Raw genomic sequence first — 20,244 nt, 5'->3', positions numbered from 1 at the left:
TGGAGCCAGCTCTGAGCTCTCCCTCCATCTATGCAATTACAAAGACTGCCTATCATTCTACAGGCAGGGTATGGTTAATTCCTCATCTGTTTATCTTTTTCTCCTTGTCATAGAAGTCCAGGAGATATAGAGATATTTTATGGAATTACAAAAGGAAAGGGGGAAGCAGGTTTAGAGGGCTGATTGCAGAGAGGAAATAGCAATATTTCATGAATGGGACATTGAAAAAGCTGAATAAAGGTACGTGGACAGACATGTTCCAGAGGTGAACATATACATATATATATACATATAAATTTGAATGGGTTGCCAGCAAACCAAGTTACTCCAAAATTCAGTTGGTCATTTAAATCCTGACCACAGGCTTTACTTTATAATGAATCTCTCCCAGGGTATGACAGCTCTGTGTTTGCATTAAAGAATAAAAGGCTTTTTAAAAACTGCTACCGGTAGTAGAGGGAGCTTAGATGCTAAGGCAATGTTTGTAGGGGGGAGCTGGGCTGCTGAGCCATTGCTACCATGGGGGCAGATACTGGGCCACCTTTTAATGCCCTATGGAGTATTTGGATTTCAAAGCAAATGGAGAGGAGCCAAAGATGTGACATTATTTAAATTGTCCACTGGATAATGTGGACCATTTGTACACACTGGATAGATAATGTGGACCATTTGTACACACTGGATAGATAATGTGGACCATTTGTACACACTGGGTAGATAATGTGGACCATTTCTCCTATGCTCTGGACAGGGAAATCATCACCTACTCACTTTCATAATGAAGCCAGACAGATTCAGGTAGAGTGTGAATTAGGGCTCACAAACGTCAGTGGATTGGTACAAATCACATACACACAACATTCGTGTGTTATAAATGTTTATTGTGCAATCAGAAACACCGACAAGCATCAGTAATAGTCTCTCATGCAGTCTTCCAATAATAAAATACATCTCTATTTCTTGTGAGGGTTTCAGCACCAACAAGTTTAGAAGCACCATTGTCAGGGATGTTCTGGTCTTAGACAAAGAAAGTTCTTTTATTTTAATAGATTGATTGTCACAGGAATAATATAAAATATGTTTTAAGTTATATGAATATATTTTTATTACAGCATAAGGATAGCATATACTTTAAAAAATATAGATCATGTTGGAAGGGTCAATTTGATCAATATAAATAACCCTGGTATGGGTGTATCCAGGTGGTCTGGGACACCTATGGTTTTCATATATCTCATCTAAAGAATTGCCATAATTGCAACTAATATAGGTCCTACCTCCACTAAATCCTTCTGACGGCATTCTCCTAGCACTCATACAGATCCGGATAGTCAAAGGCAGAGATTCTTGGGAGATGTACAAACCCTGTGGGTGATTCAACCACCAACAATCGCCCATATCTAAAGTATTGGTTATAGCCAACTGTGTCCCATGTGGGAGATATGTCTGCACTTTGTCTCAAAGGCCTAACAAGAAAAGTGGAAAAATGCCCTCAGTTGTTAATGGAAACATGTCCATAAGAAGATTTTCTCTTTTCCTGTTCAGGACAAATGAAGAAAAAAATCATCCTTAGTGGGAACACAAATAGCAAGCAAATTGTTACAAAACGTCTAGCCACACTCTATCCAAAACTAAAAACACTGTTAGCAGTGTTAACTTTATTTTTAACAATAGTTCCTTCCATGAAAATTTGAGTTCTTTGTTTAGGAACAGGTCATTGATGAACAGGAGGTCCAATCTACAAAGTTAGGAGGACACCAGAAATATACATTTCAGAAGAGGATCAGATTATTTTAGGTACGATTTCAAATACACTTCCAGTCCATGTAAGACCCCGGAGCATAATAAGCACTAGACTTTTCCATATTCTGGTCCAGAAATTCATTTATGATAAAACCATTGTTTTGGACAGTTATTCATCATAGGTCATCCAGTACATTCATCCAGTCCATGATTGTTAAACTCTAGGGGGTGTAAAATGGAACCATGAATGACTCAAATGTATTGGAGTTCCTGTTGGATGTGCTGGCTGTCCTATTATAGCTGACTTCCAATAACAATGGTTTACTGGTTAGAACTTCACACAGTTACTTTTCCTTTTATTTGCTTTCTTAAGCTGCGTACACACTAGCAATTTTTGTCGTTGGAAAGGATCTTTCACGATCCTTTCCAACGACAAGGGGCTGCAAGATGCATGAATGATGCTGTACATACAGCACCGTTCATGCTCTATGGAGAGGGGAGGGGGGAGAGCGACGGAGCGGCACCCTGCTGCGCGCTCTCCCCCTTCCCTTTCATTACGATCGGCTGTCGTCCATCGTCCGTGGATCCGGCAGGTCGGTCGTCCGGACGATGGACGACACCGACTGTACACACGGCAGATTTTCGCCCGATAATTGGCCGATGCCGATTATCGGGCGATAAAAATCTGCCGTGTGTACGTAGCTTTAGTCTTCTGGGGGAGATGTTCCTCACCTTTTGTCCTTGGAACACAACAACACTTTTCAGTAACCTTTCAGTACTAAAGAGTTGGGTCACAATACAGGGGCTGTCACCTGGGTACAGTTTCCTCCCACCCGGTTTAAAAGATTTCTGGGTTAAACACTGGACAAGAGTCGGAAGAAAATCCCTCTAAGAAGACAGCTGTCCCAGGAACAAGTCTCCCCACTGCAAAATGCATTTTAAATACAAAGAATTACATCACTTTGTATTACCTAAAACAAACAAACAAATAGGCTGTTACAAATATTGTAACACTGTTTCTCACTTTACAATATATAAACTTTCTACATAGAGATTTGTTTTGTTGGCTGAACTATAATGCAACCTAAATGCTTACACAGAGCTTGTAACAATGCTGAGATGCCAGTCACATGTAATTTACTAGGTCTTGTTACTGTAATGAGTGCATATACATTTTCTCTGCACATATATATTCACTGGTAGAGATCTACCATAGGGGGTGAAGCCTTATATTGTTGCATGAGCTAAACTCCAGCTCCCAATACAAGCAAACAGAGCCTCTCAAATTTACTTATGACATTCTGTTGGCTTTCGATGACTTTTGTTGTAAGCTGGACATCCCTGGAATATGCAAGGAAGCAGGTAAACACATTATAGGTCAAAGAGGAAAAGCAAGCTTATCAGGTTTGGCAGGCTAGGGTACTTGCAAGCTGTTCAAGTCAGACTGGCAGTCAGTTTTCCAGTGGTTTTCTAACACATAAGTGGAGTTGTGCATCAGAAAGTGGCCCTCAGAACTCATCATGTCAGAAGTCTGATGAGTGCAGTATTAACATCTAACGTACAGAATCTGCAACGCCTCGTAGGAGAACATACCTAATCTGGTGTCACCTAGCTGTGCCAGACTCTAAAGAGTTTATTTGCCTAGGTAGCAGGATAGTCTTGTTTTAGACCATGGGTTCCTTTAAGGGCAAAGTGCTGCCAATATGGGAATGGGGATAAAGGCCAAGCTTGTGTAGAGCATGTTCCTGGTCAAGATGCAGTGGCCACCAGCACAGACAAAGCAAAAAGAATGTAGCACCGAAAAAAACTATCATGTTAGCAGGTAGATACTCTAGGTGTTCCAACCATAATCCAAATGTCTGAGAAGGTCCCAGCTCTGTAAAGAGTAAAATTTAATGATGACATGGTTTGTTGGTCTGGAGGAAATGGAGTAGCCCCCTCAGAGCCCTGTCTTTACCCAAATAAACACCTAAATTAAAATGATGGTTGAAAGTCAAATCTTCTCATCCAACATCAGTATCTGACATCACAAGAATTTTGTTTTCGTTGAATGATCACAAAATTTCCACAGATAACATCAAAATCTTTCCAGAAGGATGAAGGCTGGTATAGGACCAAAGCAGGACAATTCGACAATAATGCCTATGGTACTGAATCTCCAACAAGCTGATTTAGGTCAAGATTCCAGTATGTTCTGGCCATGTAGGAAGTTATGCATGACAACATTGACCAAGCTTCAATAATAATTTAATGCTCTGTTTTCCGTCTTTGAAGCTTGCCTGATGATAATGACGATCTTTTGGAGGGTTATGGAGAAGAATAGTTTCAGTGTTCCTCAAGAAATATGGGCTCTTGATTATTCAATGGACTCTCCTTTGTAAGACTAAAATCTTTACACTTTTTTTTTTTAAATAAATCCATCAAGATTGTCAAGGCTATAAATTCATCAAGGATTAAAACGCCTTAGGAAAATATATTGCACACATTTTTTAGGGTGTGCTCTCTTTTGTAGTTCACCGACATCACGTATAGAATATTTTTTTAAAATTTGCCACCAAAAATACTGCAAAAGGGCTTTTCTACAATCTCAGCATTTCATAATGAGTTTAAACCCTACCCCATTTATTTAACTTAGATTCATCCAAACACAACCCAGTTTTTACAAAGTCATGCCCGCTCTCTGAAATCCCACCAAGATTGATAATTCAGAACATTGGAGAGCTTTGGGCATTACTGGCTTGGATTAGTTTCAGTTTTTCATAGTTGGTCAAACAGAACCCAACTGGACTTTGGGCACAAAACAAGCCAATGTCTTCTTGTGTTATGGAGGAGAGTTCTTCATATGCTGCATTTGCAGGGGCTTTACATGATACTCATAGATTTTCAGAGCTGGGCCCAACTTCAAGGAAAGTCCAGTTAAGACATCATTTCGGGTCATTAGCAGGAGAGATTTCCCATCAATTTCCTATGACAGAGAGGGAGGGGAAAGAGAAGGACATAGAGAGAGGAGAGCGAGAAGATAAAGAGCGAGGAAGCAAGAAGAGAGAGAGAGAGGAAGCAAGGAGAGAGAGAGCAAGAAGCGAGAGAGAGCGAGCAAGAAGCGAGAGAGAGCGAGCAAGAAGCGAGAGAGAGCGAGCAAGAAGCGAGAGAGAGCGAGCAAGAAGCGAGAGAGAGCGAGCGAAAGGCGAGAAAAGAGATAAAGCAGGAAGAGAGAGCGAGAAAAAAAGAGAGAGAGCGAGAAAAAAAGAGAGAGAGAGCGAGAAAAGAGAGAGAGAGAGCGAGAAAAGAGAGAGAGAGAGAGAGAGCGAGAAAGACAATCACACAATTGTTAGGCTGATATTGGTTATAGCAACTCATGTCTATGGGTACATCAGGGATCCCATTATGCTGTATAGCCCAAGCCATCTATTTTACCTGATCTTTAAATGCGCTGGCTTGTTCCTCAAATCCATTCGCCATAAAGTAACCAACAACATCATCCACAGCCCAATGTGATGGATCTGGAGGTCTTCCATTCTCCACCGAGCTACAACAAGAAATAAGAGAAAGTTAAAGCTATTTGCACAAAGAGCACCTCATCCAGTTCAAGCAAGTTTTACATTCACACGCAAGTCTATGGAAATGCAAAACTGGCTTGAAGCACGTCCAATAAACCTTTTAATGTCTAATTTCCCAAACTGCTAACACAAGGTCAAAACTCGTCCACATAGACCCTAAAGTGCATATCGGACAAGATGAAAAATCTTTCCAACACATGGATGTTTTCCAGTGGTTTATGGTTTTATCTAATTCCCCCCATGGTCAGACCCTGCAATGCTCAGAGAAATTAAAGAATACTCAGGAGCTCCATGTAAAACTCATAACAGTAAAATTAAAAAAAGACTGAAGGCTTGTTTGGAAGAGTTCTCAGGAGCACAGCATTTTCTCTCTAAAAACAATGGTGGCATGGCTTAGGTTTGCAAAATTGCATCTGAACAAAGAAGGCTTCTGGTACTGTGAAATGAAAAGACCAAACTGGAGATGTTTGGCCATAATGCACAGCGCCACATTTGGTGAAACTCAAACACAGCATATCAGCCCACCTCATATCACCTGTTAAGTTAATGGGTGGAGGGGTGTTGGTTTGCAGCTACAGGACCTGGGCACTTCGCAGTCATTGAGTAACCCTGAACTTCTTCATACACCAAAGTATTCTAGAGCATAATGTGCAGCCAGATGTACGACAGCTAAAGCTTGCCTGAAATTGGGTCATGCGACATGATAATGATCCCAAGCATACCAGCAAATCTGTAACAGAATGGCTGAAAAAGAAAACAAGGTGTTGCATTGGCCCAGACCTCAATCTGATTGAAATGCTGTGGTGTGACCTTAAGGAAGCTGTGCTCTAACAAATTTCCCCACACTAAAGCAATGTTGTGAAAAAGAGTGAGCTAAAATTTAATACAGAAAATTATTCCTTCAAGATTTTGCTGCTCAAGCTGGTTCTTCTACAAGTTACTGAATCATGGGGTGTACTTAGTTTTTCATTATTAGTTTTTCTACCTTTGGCTTAATTTTACTAAATAAATAATGACAGGAAGATATCTGCTGTGTGTTGTTACCCCTGAAGGTATATTTTAAAAAATGTAGAATCCACTACAGACCAGATTATTTTTTTTTAATATGTCCTGATATGTAGAACCTTAGAATGGAAAGAGGGTGTATCCTGCAGCGGGAGGACTCCTTGGAATTGCTGCAGCTTTGTGCAGAAGTAGAAACCCAAATTCAGAGATTTCCCCACTGAAGCCCATTGGAAGAATAAACTCTCGAGCACCAAAAACTGGGTAGTTTTGGGTGCACAGCCCCTGACAACCAAGCAGGACTTACTTTTTAGAATCCACAGAGCCATTCTCTTTATTTTCCATGCTCTCGGTGTCTTGTGATTGGCTGGTGATTTCTTTGGTTTCAGCAACTGGTGTGTAAGAAGAAAATAAAACACGTCAGTAACTGGTCCATAGCAACCTGGATAAAACAGAACTCATCATCATCCCCCCCCTCAAATTCCAAATCCCCCCCTGACATATATCTAACTGTTAACAACACTGTTATTCGGCCCTCTCCTCAGGCACGTTGTCTTGGTGTCACCTTTGACTCGGCCCTCTCATTCACCCCCCATATTCAGAACATTTCCAGGTCCTGTCACTTTCACCTACGCAACATCTCCAAAATCCGCCCCTACCTGTCCCCTGAGACCACCAAACTCCTTGTACATGCTCTTATCATCTCCCGTCTGGACTACTGTAACATCCTTCTCGCTGGTATTCCACTAACCCGACTCTCTCCTCTACAATCTATTATGAATGCTGCAGCCAGACTCATCCATCCTTCCCTCCGCTCCTCTTCTGCTACATCTCTTTGTAGTTCTCTCCATTGGCTTCCTTTTCACCTTGGAATCAAATTTAAGCTCCTGTGCTTTGCCTTCAAATCCCTGCACAGTTATTGTCCCACTTACATCTCTGACATGGTTAAAAAATACTCCCCCTGCCGCTCTCTCCGCTCCTCCAATGACCTACTAATGTCTTCCTCACTCATAACCTCATCACACGCACGAATACAAGACTTTTCTAGAGCTGTTCCAACTCTCTGGAATGGTCTTCCTCGTCCTATTCGGCTTGCTCCTACTTTCTGCTCATTTAAAAGAGCACTCAAAACCCATTTTTTCAAACTTGCCTACCCGGCTTCTTCTGTCATTTGAAACCATCACTACTTCCCACCACTACATATCCCCCTCCTATTGTGTGTGAAATTCCCCCACCTACTAAATTGTAAGCTCTTCGGGGCAGGGTCCTCCCCTCGTGTATCACTGTCTGTATTAGTCTGTCATTTGCAATCCCTATTTAATGTACAGCGCAGCGTAATATGTTGGCGCTATATAAATCCTGTTTAATAATAATAATAATAATAATATTAATAATAATAGATGACAGCTGGATATATGACCGACAAGCCCCTCAGACAAGCCCCATAATGCAAAAATAGAATGAATTTGGCTAATTGTATTTTTCAATTTTTTATTAGAAACTTGTATTTTTATTATTTGCATTTTTAACAAAGGATTTCAAGTGTATGGATATTCAGATTTGCTTCTTCAGGGAAGCAAATTAAGGAAAATTTCCTCCACTAGCCACAAACAGCAAATTTGTATAATAAAAGGGTTTTACCTGCATCTACACCATCTAAAAATAAAAAAAGTTTTGTCTTTAAATTTAGCTATGCCAGGAAGAGAGATGAATCCCTTAGTACAGTCCTCACCCTTCGCACCTTGCATGCCATGATCCTCCTCTTACGGGAGTGTCTAATTACTCTCTATGCTGGCCTGGCACCTGTGCCCCTCCTCAAACCTCCCTACATAATGCAGTGTTCTCCCCGGATTCTTTTAGCTGGGCACACCTCTGTTTTTGGGTGGTTACTAAGAAGTGCCAGTGGTGCGCCCAGCTAAAACAGGCTGGGGAGAACACTTTTGGGTCGGGTCACAATACAGGGGCTGCCACCCACTTACATCTAAAAAAAAAAATTCTGGGGGGAATACTGTAACCTATTTCTTAGATGCCAGGGAGGTGCAAAGGGGAAGAATATAAAATGTCATATAAGTGACAAAGTTCACCGCTGCTGCAGTCATCTGATAAGATTTCTCGGGATTATAGGTGTCTGCATTAGGGAAGCTTTTATAGGTGAATAACATGCATGAAATCCTTTAAAAGCACACACTTTGTTACAAAAAGATTCACAATGTGCAGTGAAATATGAGTAAGCAGTTTCACTACAGGAGAATTCCCATCACTGAAGGGAAGGATGGAGCAGCAGTACAAAAAATGGAAAAAAATGAATGCAATATTCATTGTGGATTTTTAAATTAAATGCAGTGCACCGAGCATAATTTATCAAGCAATCATATAAAGTACCTTTTTTCCCTAGTTTTATGCTGCACATTTTCTTGCTGCCCATAGACTTACATTGCAGACACTGGTAGCTAGAAATAGAAAAAATAGCACACCCTAGTGGTTGCTTTATCATATTACATGTCATAATGGAAAAGTGATGATCCTAGTGTTCAACACACTGATCCCTGACATTCTCCTCTTTATGAATATATACAAAAGTGGCTGGAACTTTAATTATTGGTAAATTCATCTCTAAAAATTATATAAAAACATTTCTTTATTTTTACATGATCCAATAAAATCCAAAAAACTATTTACCAGCATATAGTTATAATCCACAATGTGCTTTTATGGTCCATTGATAATATAGAAAGAGCATTTCTAGTAACATTGGACCATTTTGGTTGAATTGCTGATGTACATAAGAATTCGTGGGTTGTGGATGATCATTAAATGGTGGCAAAAAAGCTTTTGTTTTTTTTGGATTTTATTGGATCATTTAGTTTTTTTATCATCATTTTGGACGTGAACTTTACAATTTCATTTAGATGCCATTAAAGTCCCGGTCACGTTTGTATATATTCAGCTTTAGCTGTTGGGGATGTGGGAGTAGGGACTCTGTGCTTTATTATATGTTTGCAGTTCTGCACTTTCACAAGCAAGATAAATAGATTTTGTAAATCGGGTGATTAGGTTTTTTAAATACTGAAAGAGGCAATTTGGTGATTGGTGATGCCAGTGTGGTAAATATAAAAATGGTGTTGTGTACAAATAACGTCATGTTTCTGGTGAACAAACTTTTCACCCATTTAGGTAATAAACCCCATGGAGCACATTGTACACGTCAATGCAATAATCAATCTGGCTCTTCTCATGTACATGATGTAAAATTACAAACTCTACAAAGTACAGCTGGGACTGAAGTTACTAAACTTACAGACGTTGTCCTGAAAATGTAACTGTTTGGCCAAGTTTTGACTCGTGGTTAAAAGCCGCTGCATTAACTGTTCCCAACTTATTGGCAACCAATTGTATGGGGATAGCTAAAATGCCCTTTAATGGTACAGCCTAAAAAAACAACAGCCTTAGAGCCACTTCAGACTTCTGCTGCAGTCCCAACTCCAATAACTCCAATTCATGTAAATGGGAGCAGTTGGCAGGCTTTTTTCTTTTTTCATGTGGCTGAGGCAGATTGCGGTGCAGTTTGCAGAACCCTCATGTCACTTTTGGGCACTGCAGTTGTGGTCTAAAGGTCTGCACCATCAATTCTTTTTGCCCGGAGTGCCGTTTGCCTCACCTGGCAGTTTGCTGTACATCTGAGAGCTGTGCAGTCCCACACTGCAGGTCTGAAATTAGCCTTAATGCAAAAAAAAGGATAACAGATACCACTTAACTCTAACATATATAGTCAAACAATACCAAAGATTGGAAAAATGTTTTTATATCATGATTTCCTGTTTATCAAAAATAAATCCATGTACATTTCCAAGTACAAAATCCTGAGTGCCATGGCAATAAATGCAAATTACAAATGTATAGCAAATGGCACTCAAAATGGCAAAAATTTAAATAAGCAACAATTTCCTTCTGTACATAAAAGTACATTTGTAAAAAAAAGTTTCTTTTTTTAGAAAACTAGTGTGAGTGTGCCATGTGCTCTTTCCCCTCATTAATTTAATGTACAGTGCTGTGTAATATCTACCTTCCTGTCCCCAGAGACCACCAAACTCCTTGTAGACGCTCTTATCTCTCGTCTGGACTACTGTAACCTCCTCCTCTCCTCCTCATCTGGACTACTGTAACCTCCTCCTCTCTGGTATTCCACTAACCCGACTCTCTCCTCTACAATCTATCATGAATGCTGCAGCCAGACTCATCCATCCTTCCCTCCGCTCCTCTTCATTGGCTTCCATTTCACCGGAGAATAAAATTCAGGCTCCTGTGCTTTGCCTTCAAATCCCTCCACAGTTATTGTCCCCACTTACCTTTTTGACCCGATATAAAAATAGCCCCCCAGCTGCTCTCTCCGCTCCTCCAATGACCTACTAATGACTTCCTCACTCATAACCTCATCACACGCACGGCTCCAAGACTTTTCTAGAGCTGCCCCAACTCTCTGGAATGGTCTTCCTCGTCCTATTCGGCTTATTCCTACTCTCTGCTCATTTAAAAGAGCCCTCAAAATCCATTTTTTCAAACTCACCTACCCGCCTTCTTCTGTCTCTTAAACCCTCACTACCTTCCACCACTACATATATCCCATCCTATTGTATGTAAATTCACCCACCTACTAAATTGTAAGCTCTTCGGGGCAGGGTCCTCTCCTCCTCCTGTGTCACTGTCTGTATTAGTCTGTCATTTGCAACGCCTATTTAATGTACAGCGCTGCATAATATGTTGGTGCTATATAAATCCTGTTTAATATTTATATGTTAGCGCTATATAAATACTATTTATAATATACACACACACACAGGTAGATAGGAAAGTCTAAAAATGAACTTTATATGAAAAATTCAACATGGAATATATAAATATATGTTAAAAAGAGAGGGAGGTAGCAAAATCTAGAAGTATCTTTTAACCTATAAATAGATAATACATAATATATGTGGAGGAAAGCCTACAATTATTATTAAGCTCTTTAAACAAATATACACAGAGAAATAAAATACATATTTATAGATACATGACATAAATATATAATTATCTATAGAATAAATAAACATAGACCCTGCATAGTCCCAGTAATTGGAGGTCATGGTGAGGCCCATGGTGAGACTTGGGGTGACAGCAGATTTTGCAGATGACAGAGAGGAAATAGTAAGAATCAGACTGATAGAAGTGCAGAGGAAATCAGGACACTAACTCAGCAGCAGGGCTGCACTGCTCAGTGGGTGCAGAAATAGCAAAAAAAGACATTTTTAAAACAAAGCAAAAACTGAATGCAGAGAAGTGATGAAGAGACATCCCAGAGACAGCTTGCACTAAGAGACTGCTTGAAGAGCAGCAAGTCAGAGACGGTAGCCTGATAGTAGGAGATAATTATATAACAGTCAGCTCCTGATATCAGGATGGGGAGCAGCAAGCAGTGTCAGGGACAGTCTGAGCTATAGACACTGACACCCCCTCCCCCTCTCTAATATATCTTATTCCCTTCTTACCCCTTTTCATTGCTGCATGCCAAAGGCTGAGCTTCCTCCCTTTACATGCACAGTGCAAATAGAAGCTGCAATCCAGCCAATCAGAGAGCTCGGGCAGGCAGAGAGCATGCAGGGAGATGTAGTCCATTACAGGCAGGGAATTGTATTCATAGCTGGGAGGATTGTTCAGCAGCAGAACAGGCAGTCTCACCTGTGACACGTATACCAGCAGCTGGGTGATCTGCAGGGCATTGCACACAGCCCAGGTGGGGCAATGCAACAGATGCATGGCACAGCAGTATGATTGTGGTGCTGATACCTCTGCAAACCTCTCAAAATTCATTAAGACTTTGTTATTCCCCAGATGTCTCTTCTCCTGAGCTGATGTTTGGAATGTTTATTTATAAATAAAAAAAATAAACTCAAACATAGGGGCACCCTTTACTGAATTACTTTCAGGTTCTCAGGGAACCCCCTTCTATGATTATTATATTAACAGCTCACAGTACACTAGTGTGGGGGTTAGTGGGAAGAATATCACCCTTACAGATAAGTAAGAGAGAGTCACAAATTGCTCAAGGAAACTCTGGTAAAGGAACCCTAGTTGAGAAAAATTGGATTAAATGCTTAGTCTTGTCCAAGGGGTACATAAAACACAACTATATTTAACCTGATGTCACCTATTATTATTTGTACACAGTATTTATATAGTATTTTATATAGCGCCGACATATAACACAGCACTGTACAAAGTTTATAGTCATGTCAGTGTTACTAGCTGTCCCTCAAAGGAGCTCACAATCTACCTACCATAGTCAGATGCTTTATTACAGTCTAAGGTCAATTTTTGGAGAATGCCAATTAACCTAACTGCATGTTTTTGGAAGGTGGGAAGAAACCCACCAAACATGGGGAGAACCTGCAAACTCCATTCAAATCGTGTCCTGGCCGAGATTTAAACCTGGGACCCAGCGCTTCAAAGGCCAGAGTGCTAACCTCTGAGCCACCGTGCTGCCCACCCTACACATACCAATAGGTGACTCGAAATGTGGAAGGTCCCTTGGGTGCTTGCAACACTCATATCACATATATCGTGTATATAAACTCATATTACATACAATGTCATCAGAATGGCTACGATCCGTGCAGAGCACAAACTGCAAGGGATCAGTCCAGAGGTTTATGAACTCATGTGGTATAGGTGTGGATAGGTATACATGCATTTGACCCTTGCAGTTAGGTTACTCTTCATTTAGCATTTTTTTGCCAGTCAAGATTTAAATTGGTCTAGACACCTCACCTTTTAGATTGTTAGCTCTTCTGGGCAGGGTCCTCTCTGCCTGTGTCATTGTTTGTATCTGTCATTTGTAACCCCTATTTAATGTACGGCGCTGCATTATGTTAGCACTTAAAATACAGTTTAAAAAAAATAAATAATATACCTGCACAACATTACTTTTTTGGCAGCCATTGTGTCAAACTGCATCCGGGCATTGGAAGTATTTGATAGGTGGGCCAAATACCCGTTACCCCCTGCTGCATGCTGTGGTTCCTCCTCCTGGCCCGTGGCAACCGATGAACCGGCAGGAAACCCACACGGTGCAGCAGGTATTCTACACACCCAAAAATGTGGACTAGATGCAGCTTTGGTGTTTCGATACAGTGCTGGTATGTAATTTTACAAGTCATTTTCTAGCTTTAATGAAAACTGAACTGCAGCTGTTCTTACAATTTCCCTTGCAAGGATTAAATACTCCTTTTCACCATTTTGGATGCAATGCCAGCTGACTCAGAGCTGTCATTTTAATAAATACTATACACTATAACCTTTCCTTTACTTCTCCCTAGAGTGGAAAAATGCTGAAAGCAATAAACATACCTGACAATTCTTTTACTGGCTTACAGATGGTGACAGGGTCTCTTTAACGAGTAGCCCAAGCAGTAGCAATGACACACAACTAGAACATTGCACAAGTGTGCAACAATAAATAATAATATCTCCAATAGAAGAACTTTAACAATTACCTTTCCAGCTGCCAAGGAGGACTCTGCATTCAGAAGACATTCTCTGCTAAAATCTACAAGGAAACCCAAAAGTAAACATTCAGTGGACTTCATTTGTCAGACCCAGGTCCAATCCAGTCCAGATATTTTGACCCAACTCTAGCTGCTGGCTGTGCTACAAAGACAGGACCATGGCTGCCACATTGACAAAAGGGCTAAAACCCCAATCAATTTATGTTATGATGTCCTGATGAGATTTCCTTTCTCTTCCTGTCCCAGATATGAATGTGATTGCCCTATTATGCTGGGCCGATTGATATACAAATCAGACATGTAATTGATTGAAGATATTCCTTGTTCCATCCACTTCTTTAAAAATTGATCTGTATTGCCAATGGCTCAAAATATGTGAACCAAATCGCAAAAAAAAAAAAAAAAAAAAAAACATTTTGAGTTTTTGATTAATGATGTTTCTGTTCAACTCATCGATTCAAAATATCATATTGTGTATATAAGGCATTAGACAGATGTCACCAGAATAGGTGTCCTTATTGGAAGATTTTTTGTTCTGGTGGCAGCTCTAAACTTTTGAATTTCTTTCTTGGTAAAAGAACAGACAGTGAGCAGGACTAATGAGAATGAGAATACCTAAAATGGGGATGGCCAGCACTAAAAACTTTACGTCATTCTTACCCTCCTGCCTCTATTCAAATCATTTGGCTGCTACACTTCTAGAGGTTTCTTATAACATACAAAATCTTTAGTTTGGGCTTCGATCTATTGAAGTGTTATATAGGACCCAGGCTTCTTTCAGATCTGTAGGTTAAAACCACGTGATTACCTGTCCCTGGGTGCTCCTCTATGGACCTGGGAGAGTCAACTGGAGCGTTTGATAAACGTTCCGTCATGTGGTTGAGTGCTGCGGGGTTCAATGTGAAGGAATTGTGTGTGATTAATCTTAATTCAAGACAATGGTAGCAGCTGGCCTCTTAACATGGAACTGAAGTCCCACATTGAAAACCAGGTAGATAGTTATTGCAGAAAGAAACAGGTGATGTCCCTTCTGCAATAACTATTCTCACCTGTCTGATTACTAAATTAGCTGTCAAATTTTGTGAAGGGGCATTTCAGCATTTGTTGCCAGGGATACCCAGCAATCCCAGCTTCCCTTGCAGGTGCCGGGCATGAATGGAACTCCTGTTCACCTGCATGGGAGTTACGTCTTTCTGTCCTGACTTATGAAGGTGGCCAGAGATTGGAAAATGTAAGAAGATGACGGCGCCCGGAAAGGAACGTGGACCGGTATTGATGGGTTTTGTTCTGCCAGAAGCTAGTGTCATGTCCTGAAACTGCACATCAACCACATGCACACAAATGATCCCATACAGTTGGGAGCGAAGTTAAAGCGTACCTAAACTCAGAATTTTCACTTTACATAAAAGGGCAGACAGTGCAGAGCCTCCTGGGATACCTACGTCATGCATCGCGGGAGGCTTTTGGCTTCCCTTTCATCAATAGAAAATAAATTGCTAATCTCACGCATGCGCAGTGAGATTGGCAAGTTCTTTTTTTTGATCTATGTCGCCTAATCTTGTGCCTGCACAGTGGGAAATCGGGTGATGTATGAAGAGGAATCCAGAAGAAGAGAGGAGAAGATGGCCGCGCCTGGTGCTCCCTCTGCGCCAGGCCAAAGACGGATAACGGAACGATGCGGGACCCGATGGAAGAAACCTCGTGATGGATAGACTGATCTGTGGGATTGAACGTATGATTTTTATCGTTTTGGGTTTACTGCTTTAAGCATTTGGTAAATCACTGCCAATTACCATAAGTCTGAAATCAGCCTACGATTTTCATCCAACGTCTAAATGATTGCACCCTCCGTAAGGATGATAAAGTAATAATAGTAATACATATAAACTGTACTACATAAGTAGCACACTGCGTTGGCCTCTTTGTCCAGTTTTTTTTTTGTTCCAAACCTATATGCATTCCCTAAAAATATTATGACACCTTTTGTATGAAATTTTAAAATGTTATAATTACAGCCATAAATCACACCATTAGGGTGTCATATGATAAGCTATGGATGTACGAGGTACCATAAATATTTATAAAAATAGAAGAGCCGTGATATTATTTATAGGCTCATTCTGTCTTTACACCTTTTTTTTTTTTTTTTTGAAGCACAAAAATGCCGTATTATTGGGAACACTGAATGTTGGTGACTATAAAATAATTCCTGTTACCTAGCAACAAGAATAGCTCTTATACAGAACAGACCATAGTAAACGCTTACTGAGGTGAGTTCATGGTAATCACCTGTCTATCGGAAATCCATTAGGAAGCCTGACAACTGCACCTTATATACAGAGGTTGCACAGGTCTTTGAATGGCAATGATATCCTCATAGTGTATTGCTGGATAATAAATGGACAAGGAAATGTCAAAAATAAAAAAGTTTGATTCAAATAAGCTAATTTATTGCAGATAAATGATAGTTACACAGCTGTGCCCTAAAACCTGCATATTGCAGCTCGTGGCACAACGCTCAGGGTCACAGCTGCAGCTAAATTGCAAATCTAACACCAATGGTGCCAAACAACCCAACATAGAGTCCACTTAAATATGGTCATCAGCTCTTTCTGTGACTGGACGGCTTCCCTTGTGTTTGACCAAGCTTGCATCCTGGTCCCATTTAAACCCAAATTTGCCATTGCTGACCTTTGCTTGTGTCCTGACTTTGCCCTCTGCCTTGGTTTTTCTGATTTTGGAATCACATCTGTTCTCTAAAATGATGCTACTTGCCTGCTCCGATCTGGCCTAGACCTTGACCTCACTTCTGCTCCGTAGCTCTATTGCCCATCTGAGTTCCATCTTGGACCAAATTTGGACATCGTTCCCAAGCTGGTAGTTCTGCTGCCCATCATATTTCAACCTTTTCCCGAAGTTGCAGAAGTCTGTTTCTATGTTTTTGCTTCCTCTCCTGCAAAAGATCTGGTCCAAACCTCTCAATCCCTGTAGTTTTCAGAATATCTCTAGTTGTTTGGACCTTCTGCAGGCAGTGTAGGAATGTCCAATAAGGATTGGTCCCCTAAATTTCTTGTTGTTTGCCTGCCCTTAGTGATTAATTGAAATATGAATGTATGAAATATGGACTGGCCAAGAGAGGCAGCAATGTAACTAGGGGTTAGTAGGCATTTGTACACTAGAAAGCAAGCAAATTGCAATGTTGCCTGTAAAAATATTCTTATTAAAGTGTGCCACAGTTGATCAATAAAGATCTCATAGCCCCATCTTGTATTATTTTTCTATTAACATTACAATAGTTTTGTTACAAGTATACAAGTACAAGTGTAATGTGCAACATCAAGAGATGAAGATAGAACAGTAAGGTCTCGATCGGACACGTTTCACCTAGTTGGGCTTCTTCAGAGGAAGGTGAGATGTAAGGGTGTTGCACTATCATCCAGTGGTCAAAACACCCTCAGGTTAAGTTTGTGATTTCTGATATCGCGTGGTAAGGAATGCTATAGCTGCATCTGATATGCAAATGGTGACTCGGATAAAGGTGCCACAATGCTAGCTGAACGTTTGCCTCTCTCAAAAAAAATTCCTGGCATCACCAGCTTCCAATGGCGGCTCCATAGCACTTATAGCCCAGTTACCAACATTAGAAGGTGTTGTGCAGTATATGTAACAGAAGCTCTCTGGCTATTTTTTAATAAACAGGATTTATATAGCGCCAACATATTACGCAGCACTGTACAATAAAATAGGGGTCGCAAATTACAGACATTTGCTAAGGAGGAGGAGAGGATCCTGCCCCGAAGAGCTTACAATCTAGGAGTTCCATCACTTAGATGTAGGGTCTATGTATATGAATTGTTGGACTCATACCAGAGCAACCAAGATAGGGATGGGTACAGCCAGGCATGGGCGACGGGGACCCAATATTCCACCAGGTAAAACTTCATAAAGTTTCTGGTAAATCAAAAAAAAAACTGTGCATTTAGATTGTAATGGGTTTACCCAGTGTCCTTCAGAGCAAACGCAGCTAAAACTCCGATAAGTACCCCAATATGGGTATTTTTAGAATGGATACCCCTTCTAATTTTTTTTTCTGGGCATATTTCATTATATGTCATGTTTTTCATAGGTGAACATAACATTTACAAATCTGAAATTGAATACCTTAAAAAAGGTATTAATATACAGAGTGAACATTCTTCAAACATTTACTTATTATACATTTTTGGTTTACTTGTAAATAACTTAAGAACAGTTAATTACAATTAATTCTTTTTAATATAGAAAACATAAAAAATTTTTCAGGAGGAAGATTAAGAGCTACAAATATGTATATACACACACACACAACACAGTCAACTGCAAGTAATAATATATCAAGAGAAAATCCATAAACATAATCATCAATACAAATAACTAGACACATATTTCCCTTTATAAAATGGCAGAAAACGTCACGAGAGCACAGGAGGAGGAATAAATCTGTCCTGTTGTATTTGTTTAATTTGATTTGTTTGTTCTTTTAGGATGAGGCACGTCTTAAGTACTATAGAGCAGCAGTCTCCAGATTTTGGGGGTCCGCAGAAAAATTATCCTTACCATTACACGTACACATGCAATTACCTTCACACAATCTCCTTACGTGACACGTTCACCTACATTCCACATATACATTCATTAATTCATTCACTTCTCCATTTCCACTCTGCTACAACATGAACATCAGGTTGGTTAAGCATTAAAGAACTTTCACTGAACCCAGACAAATTCACCAGTCTGGAGTATCCAAATAATGCAAATATTTATTATTGCTACTTTCACCCAACAGCAACATTCACATTTGACTCAAGAACATTAGTACCGTTCCATTTGTACAACTTTCAATGATTTTTAAATTGCTCTTCACCTAATTTGTGAATGTTACACAGAATGAACTTTTCAGCACGTTTGTTGAACCAGTTGCTATGCAAATTGCTTGGATATATATATTGTACCCTAAATATAAATTTTAAATCTAAAAATTTAATATCTAAATATGAGCGTATATCTGATTCTTTTCATTTTACTGCCCAATTACAGGTAGGTGTTACTTAACTAAAGCAGAGAAATTAGGTTGCTTCCCCTGTGCTGTATAGCAACGGTTGACAAACAGTGGTAGTGGACCACAAGAAAACTTTGGTGGTCCACAGAAAAATGTGGACATTATTCGCAATTGTTATGTTTTGTTAATAAAACAAAAATAATATTCTAATAAATTCTTATATTCTGAATGACAATTTTTGCTTTTATATTGCACTAAATTCACGAACTGTACTAGAGACGGAAAAACAAGGGAGGCGCAGCGTGACGTCAGTGTAGTCTTAAGTTGTGTGAGGCAACCGTTACCGAGCCGTACGCTTCAGTATTGTTTCCACCATTACAACAGTCACCCCGCTCCCTGAATTCCAATTCTCATGCGATTGTTTTATTTTTATTTATTTCTCAGATGCTCTTTTAGGTAAGTATGACCTTAACTGTGTATTTTCTTTAAATGTTATATTTAATGGTATCAAATAGTTTGACTTTGATAACTTATCATTTCTTGTTTGGTCTTAGATTCATATGAAATAAACCCACAAGGATGAGAATAAGCAAACAAATATTTTGCATTTCTTTAGTCATACCAAAGATAATGCAACTAATGATAAAACTGGTCAACAAACATTTTCTTGCCAAACAAATTAAAGTCATTTTAGGTTATGTTTGATGCACAAATTACTAATATGGTATTGGTTTTGCTAGATTGGCTCTAGTTTTTCAAATAATGGCCTCAATAATAACCTCAACTAATGAAACATGAAAATTAAGCAAAATTAAACTAGAAATGCCTATGTATACAAAATTACATTTCTTAAATACTTAATGGCAATGTATTCTATATTTAGTATATTTACAGAACTAATCAAAGAATTAATTAAAGTCTGTTTGTAAGATTTCCTTTTATGCTGATGATCTGGACAATCACGTTGAAGGCTCCAGCAGTAGTCTGCCATCATGTGTCTATCCCATCTGCCCTTATACCTTTCTTCCATCACCTTTATATCTTGATGGAACCTTTCCCCTTGTTCCTCACTGAAATCGCCAAGGTTTTCTTGAAGTTTTGCAAATGGCTATGGAGATAGTGTACCTTTAAGCTCATAGTAGCACCCACATTTTTAAAGTTTAAGTGCAAGTTTTGTACCAGTTCTTTTTAATTTTGTGCTTTATGGTTACCCAAGAAGTTTTTGACAACCATGACATAGCTGTGCCATGCAGAAGCCTCAGTATCAGTCATGAAATTTGAATCATTTATCAGTTTCCGAATCTGGGGTCCATCAAAGATTCCTGCTTTGAATTTTTCACTACTCAATCCACGGAAGAATCTA

At 39.7% G+C, this 20,244-nt stretch overlaps 1 protein-coding gene across 3 annotated transcripts; it reads right to left on the bottom strand.

Moving 5' to 3' along the window:
- Positions 1-864: 864 nt before the first annotated feature.
- Positions 865-11,873, bottom strand: SAMD13 (sterile alpha motif domain containing 13). Of its 3 annotated transcripts, XM_072419561.1 has the most exons (5): positions 11,828-11,873; positions 9,961-10,020; positions 6,610-6,694; positions 5,158-5,269; positions 865-4,708 (listed from the first exon to the last, which is right to left on the bottom strand). In XM_072419561.1, the coding sequence occupies exons 2-5, from the start codon at positions 9,977-9,979 to the stop codon at positions 4,565-4,567; spliced, it is 360 nt and encodes a 119-aa protein (XP_072275662.1). In that variant the 5' UTR covers positions 9,980-10,020; positions 11,828-11,873; the 3' UTR covers positions 865-4,564. The 3 variants fall into 3 exon arrangements, with proteins under 3 accessions (XP_072275662.1, XP_072275664.1, XP_072275663.1); XM_072419563.1 differs by lacking the exon at positions 9,961-10,020 and having other exon boundaries at positions 11,828-11,867; XM_072419562.1 differs by lacking the exon at positions 11,828-11,873 and having other exon boundaries at positions 9,961-10,319.
- Positions 11,874-20,244: the final 8,371 nt, after the last annotated feature.

This window comes from Pyxicephalus adspersus, chromosome 8 (genome assembly GCF_032062135.1).
Source record: "Pyxicephalus adspersus chromosome 8, UCB_Pads_2.0, whole genome shotgun sequence".
Taxonomy (NCBI): Eukaryota; Metazoa; Chordata; class Amphibia; order Anura; family Pyxicephalidae; genus Pyxicephalus; species Pyxicephalus adspersus.
This window is presented reverse-complemented; position numbering and strand designations above follow the sequence as displayed.

Bases quoted from the DNA above. Each gene is read 5' to 3' on its own strand.
- SAMD13 (XM_072419561.1), bottom strand. The intron at 5,270-6,609 runs GTAAGTCCTGCT...TTCTTGTTGTAG, and splicing joins GGCTCTGTGGATTCTAAAAA to CTCGGTGGAGAATGGAAGAC. The intron at 4,709-5,157 runs GTAAAATAGATG...TCTCTGTCATAG, and splicing joins CCAGCGCATTTAAAGATCAG to GAAATTGATGGGAAATCTCT.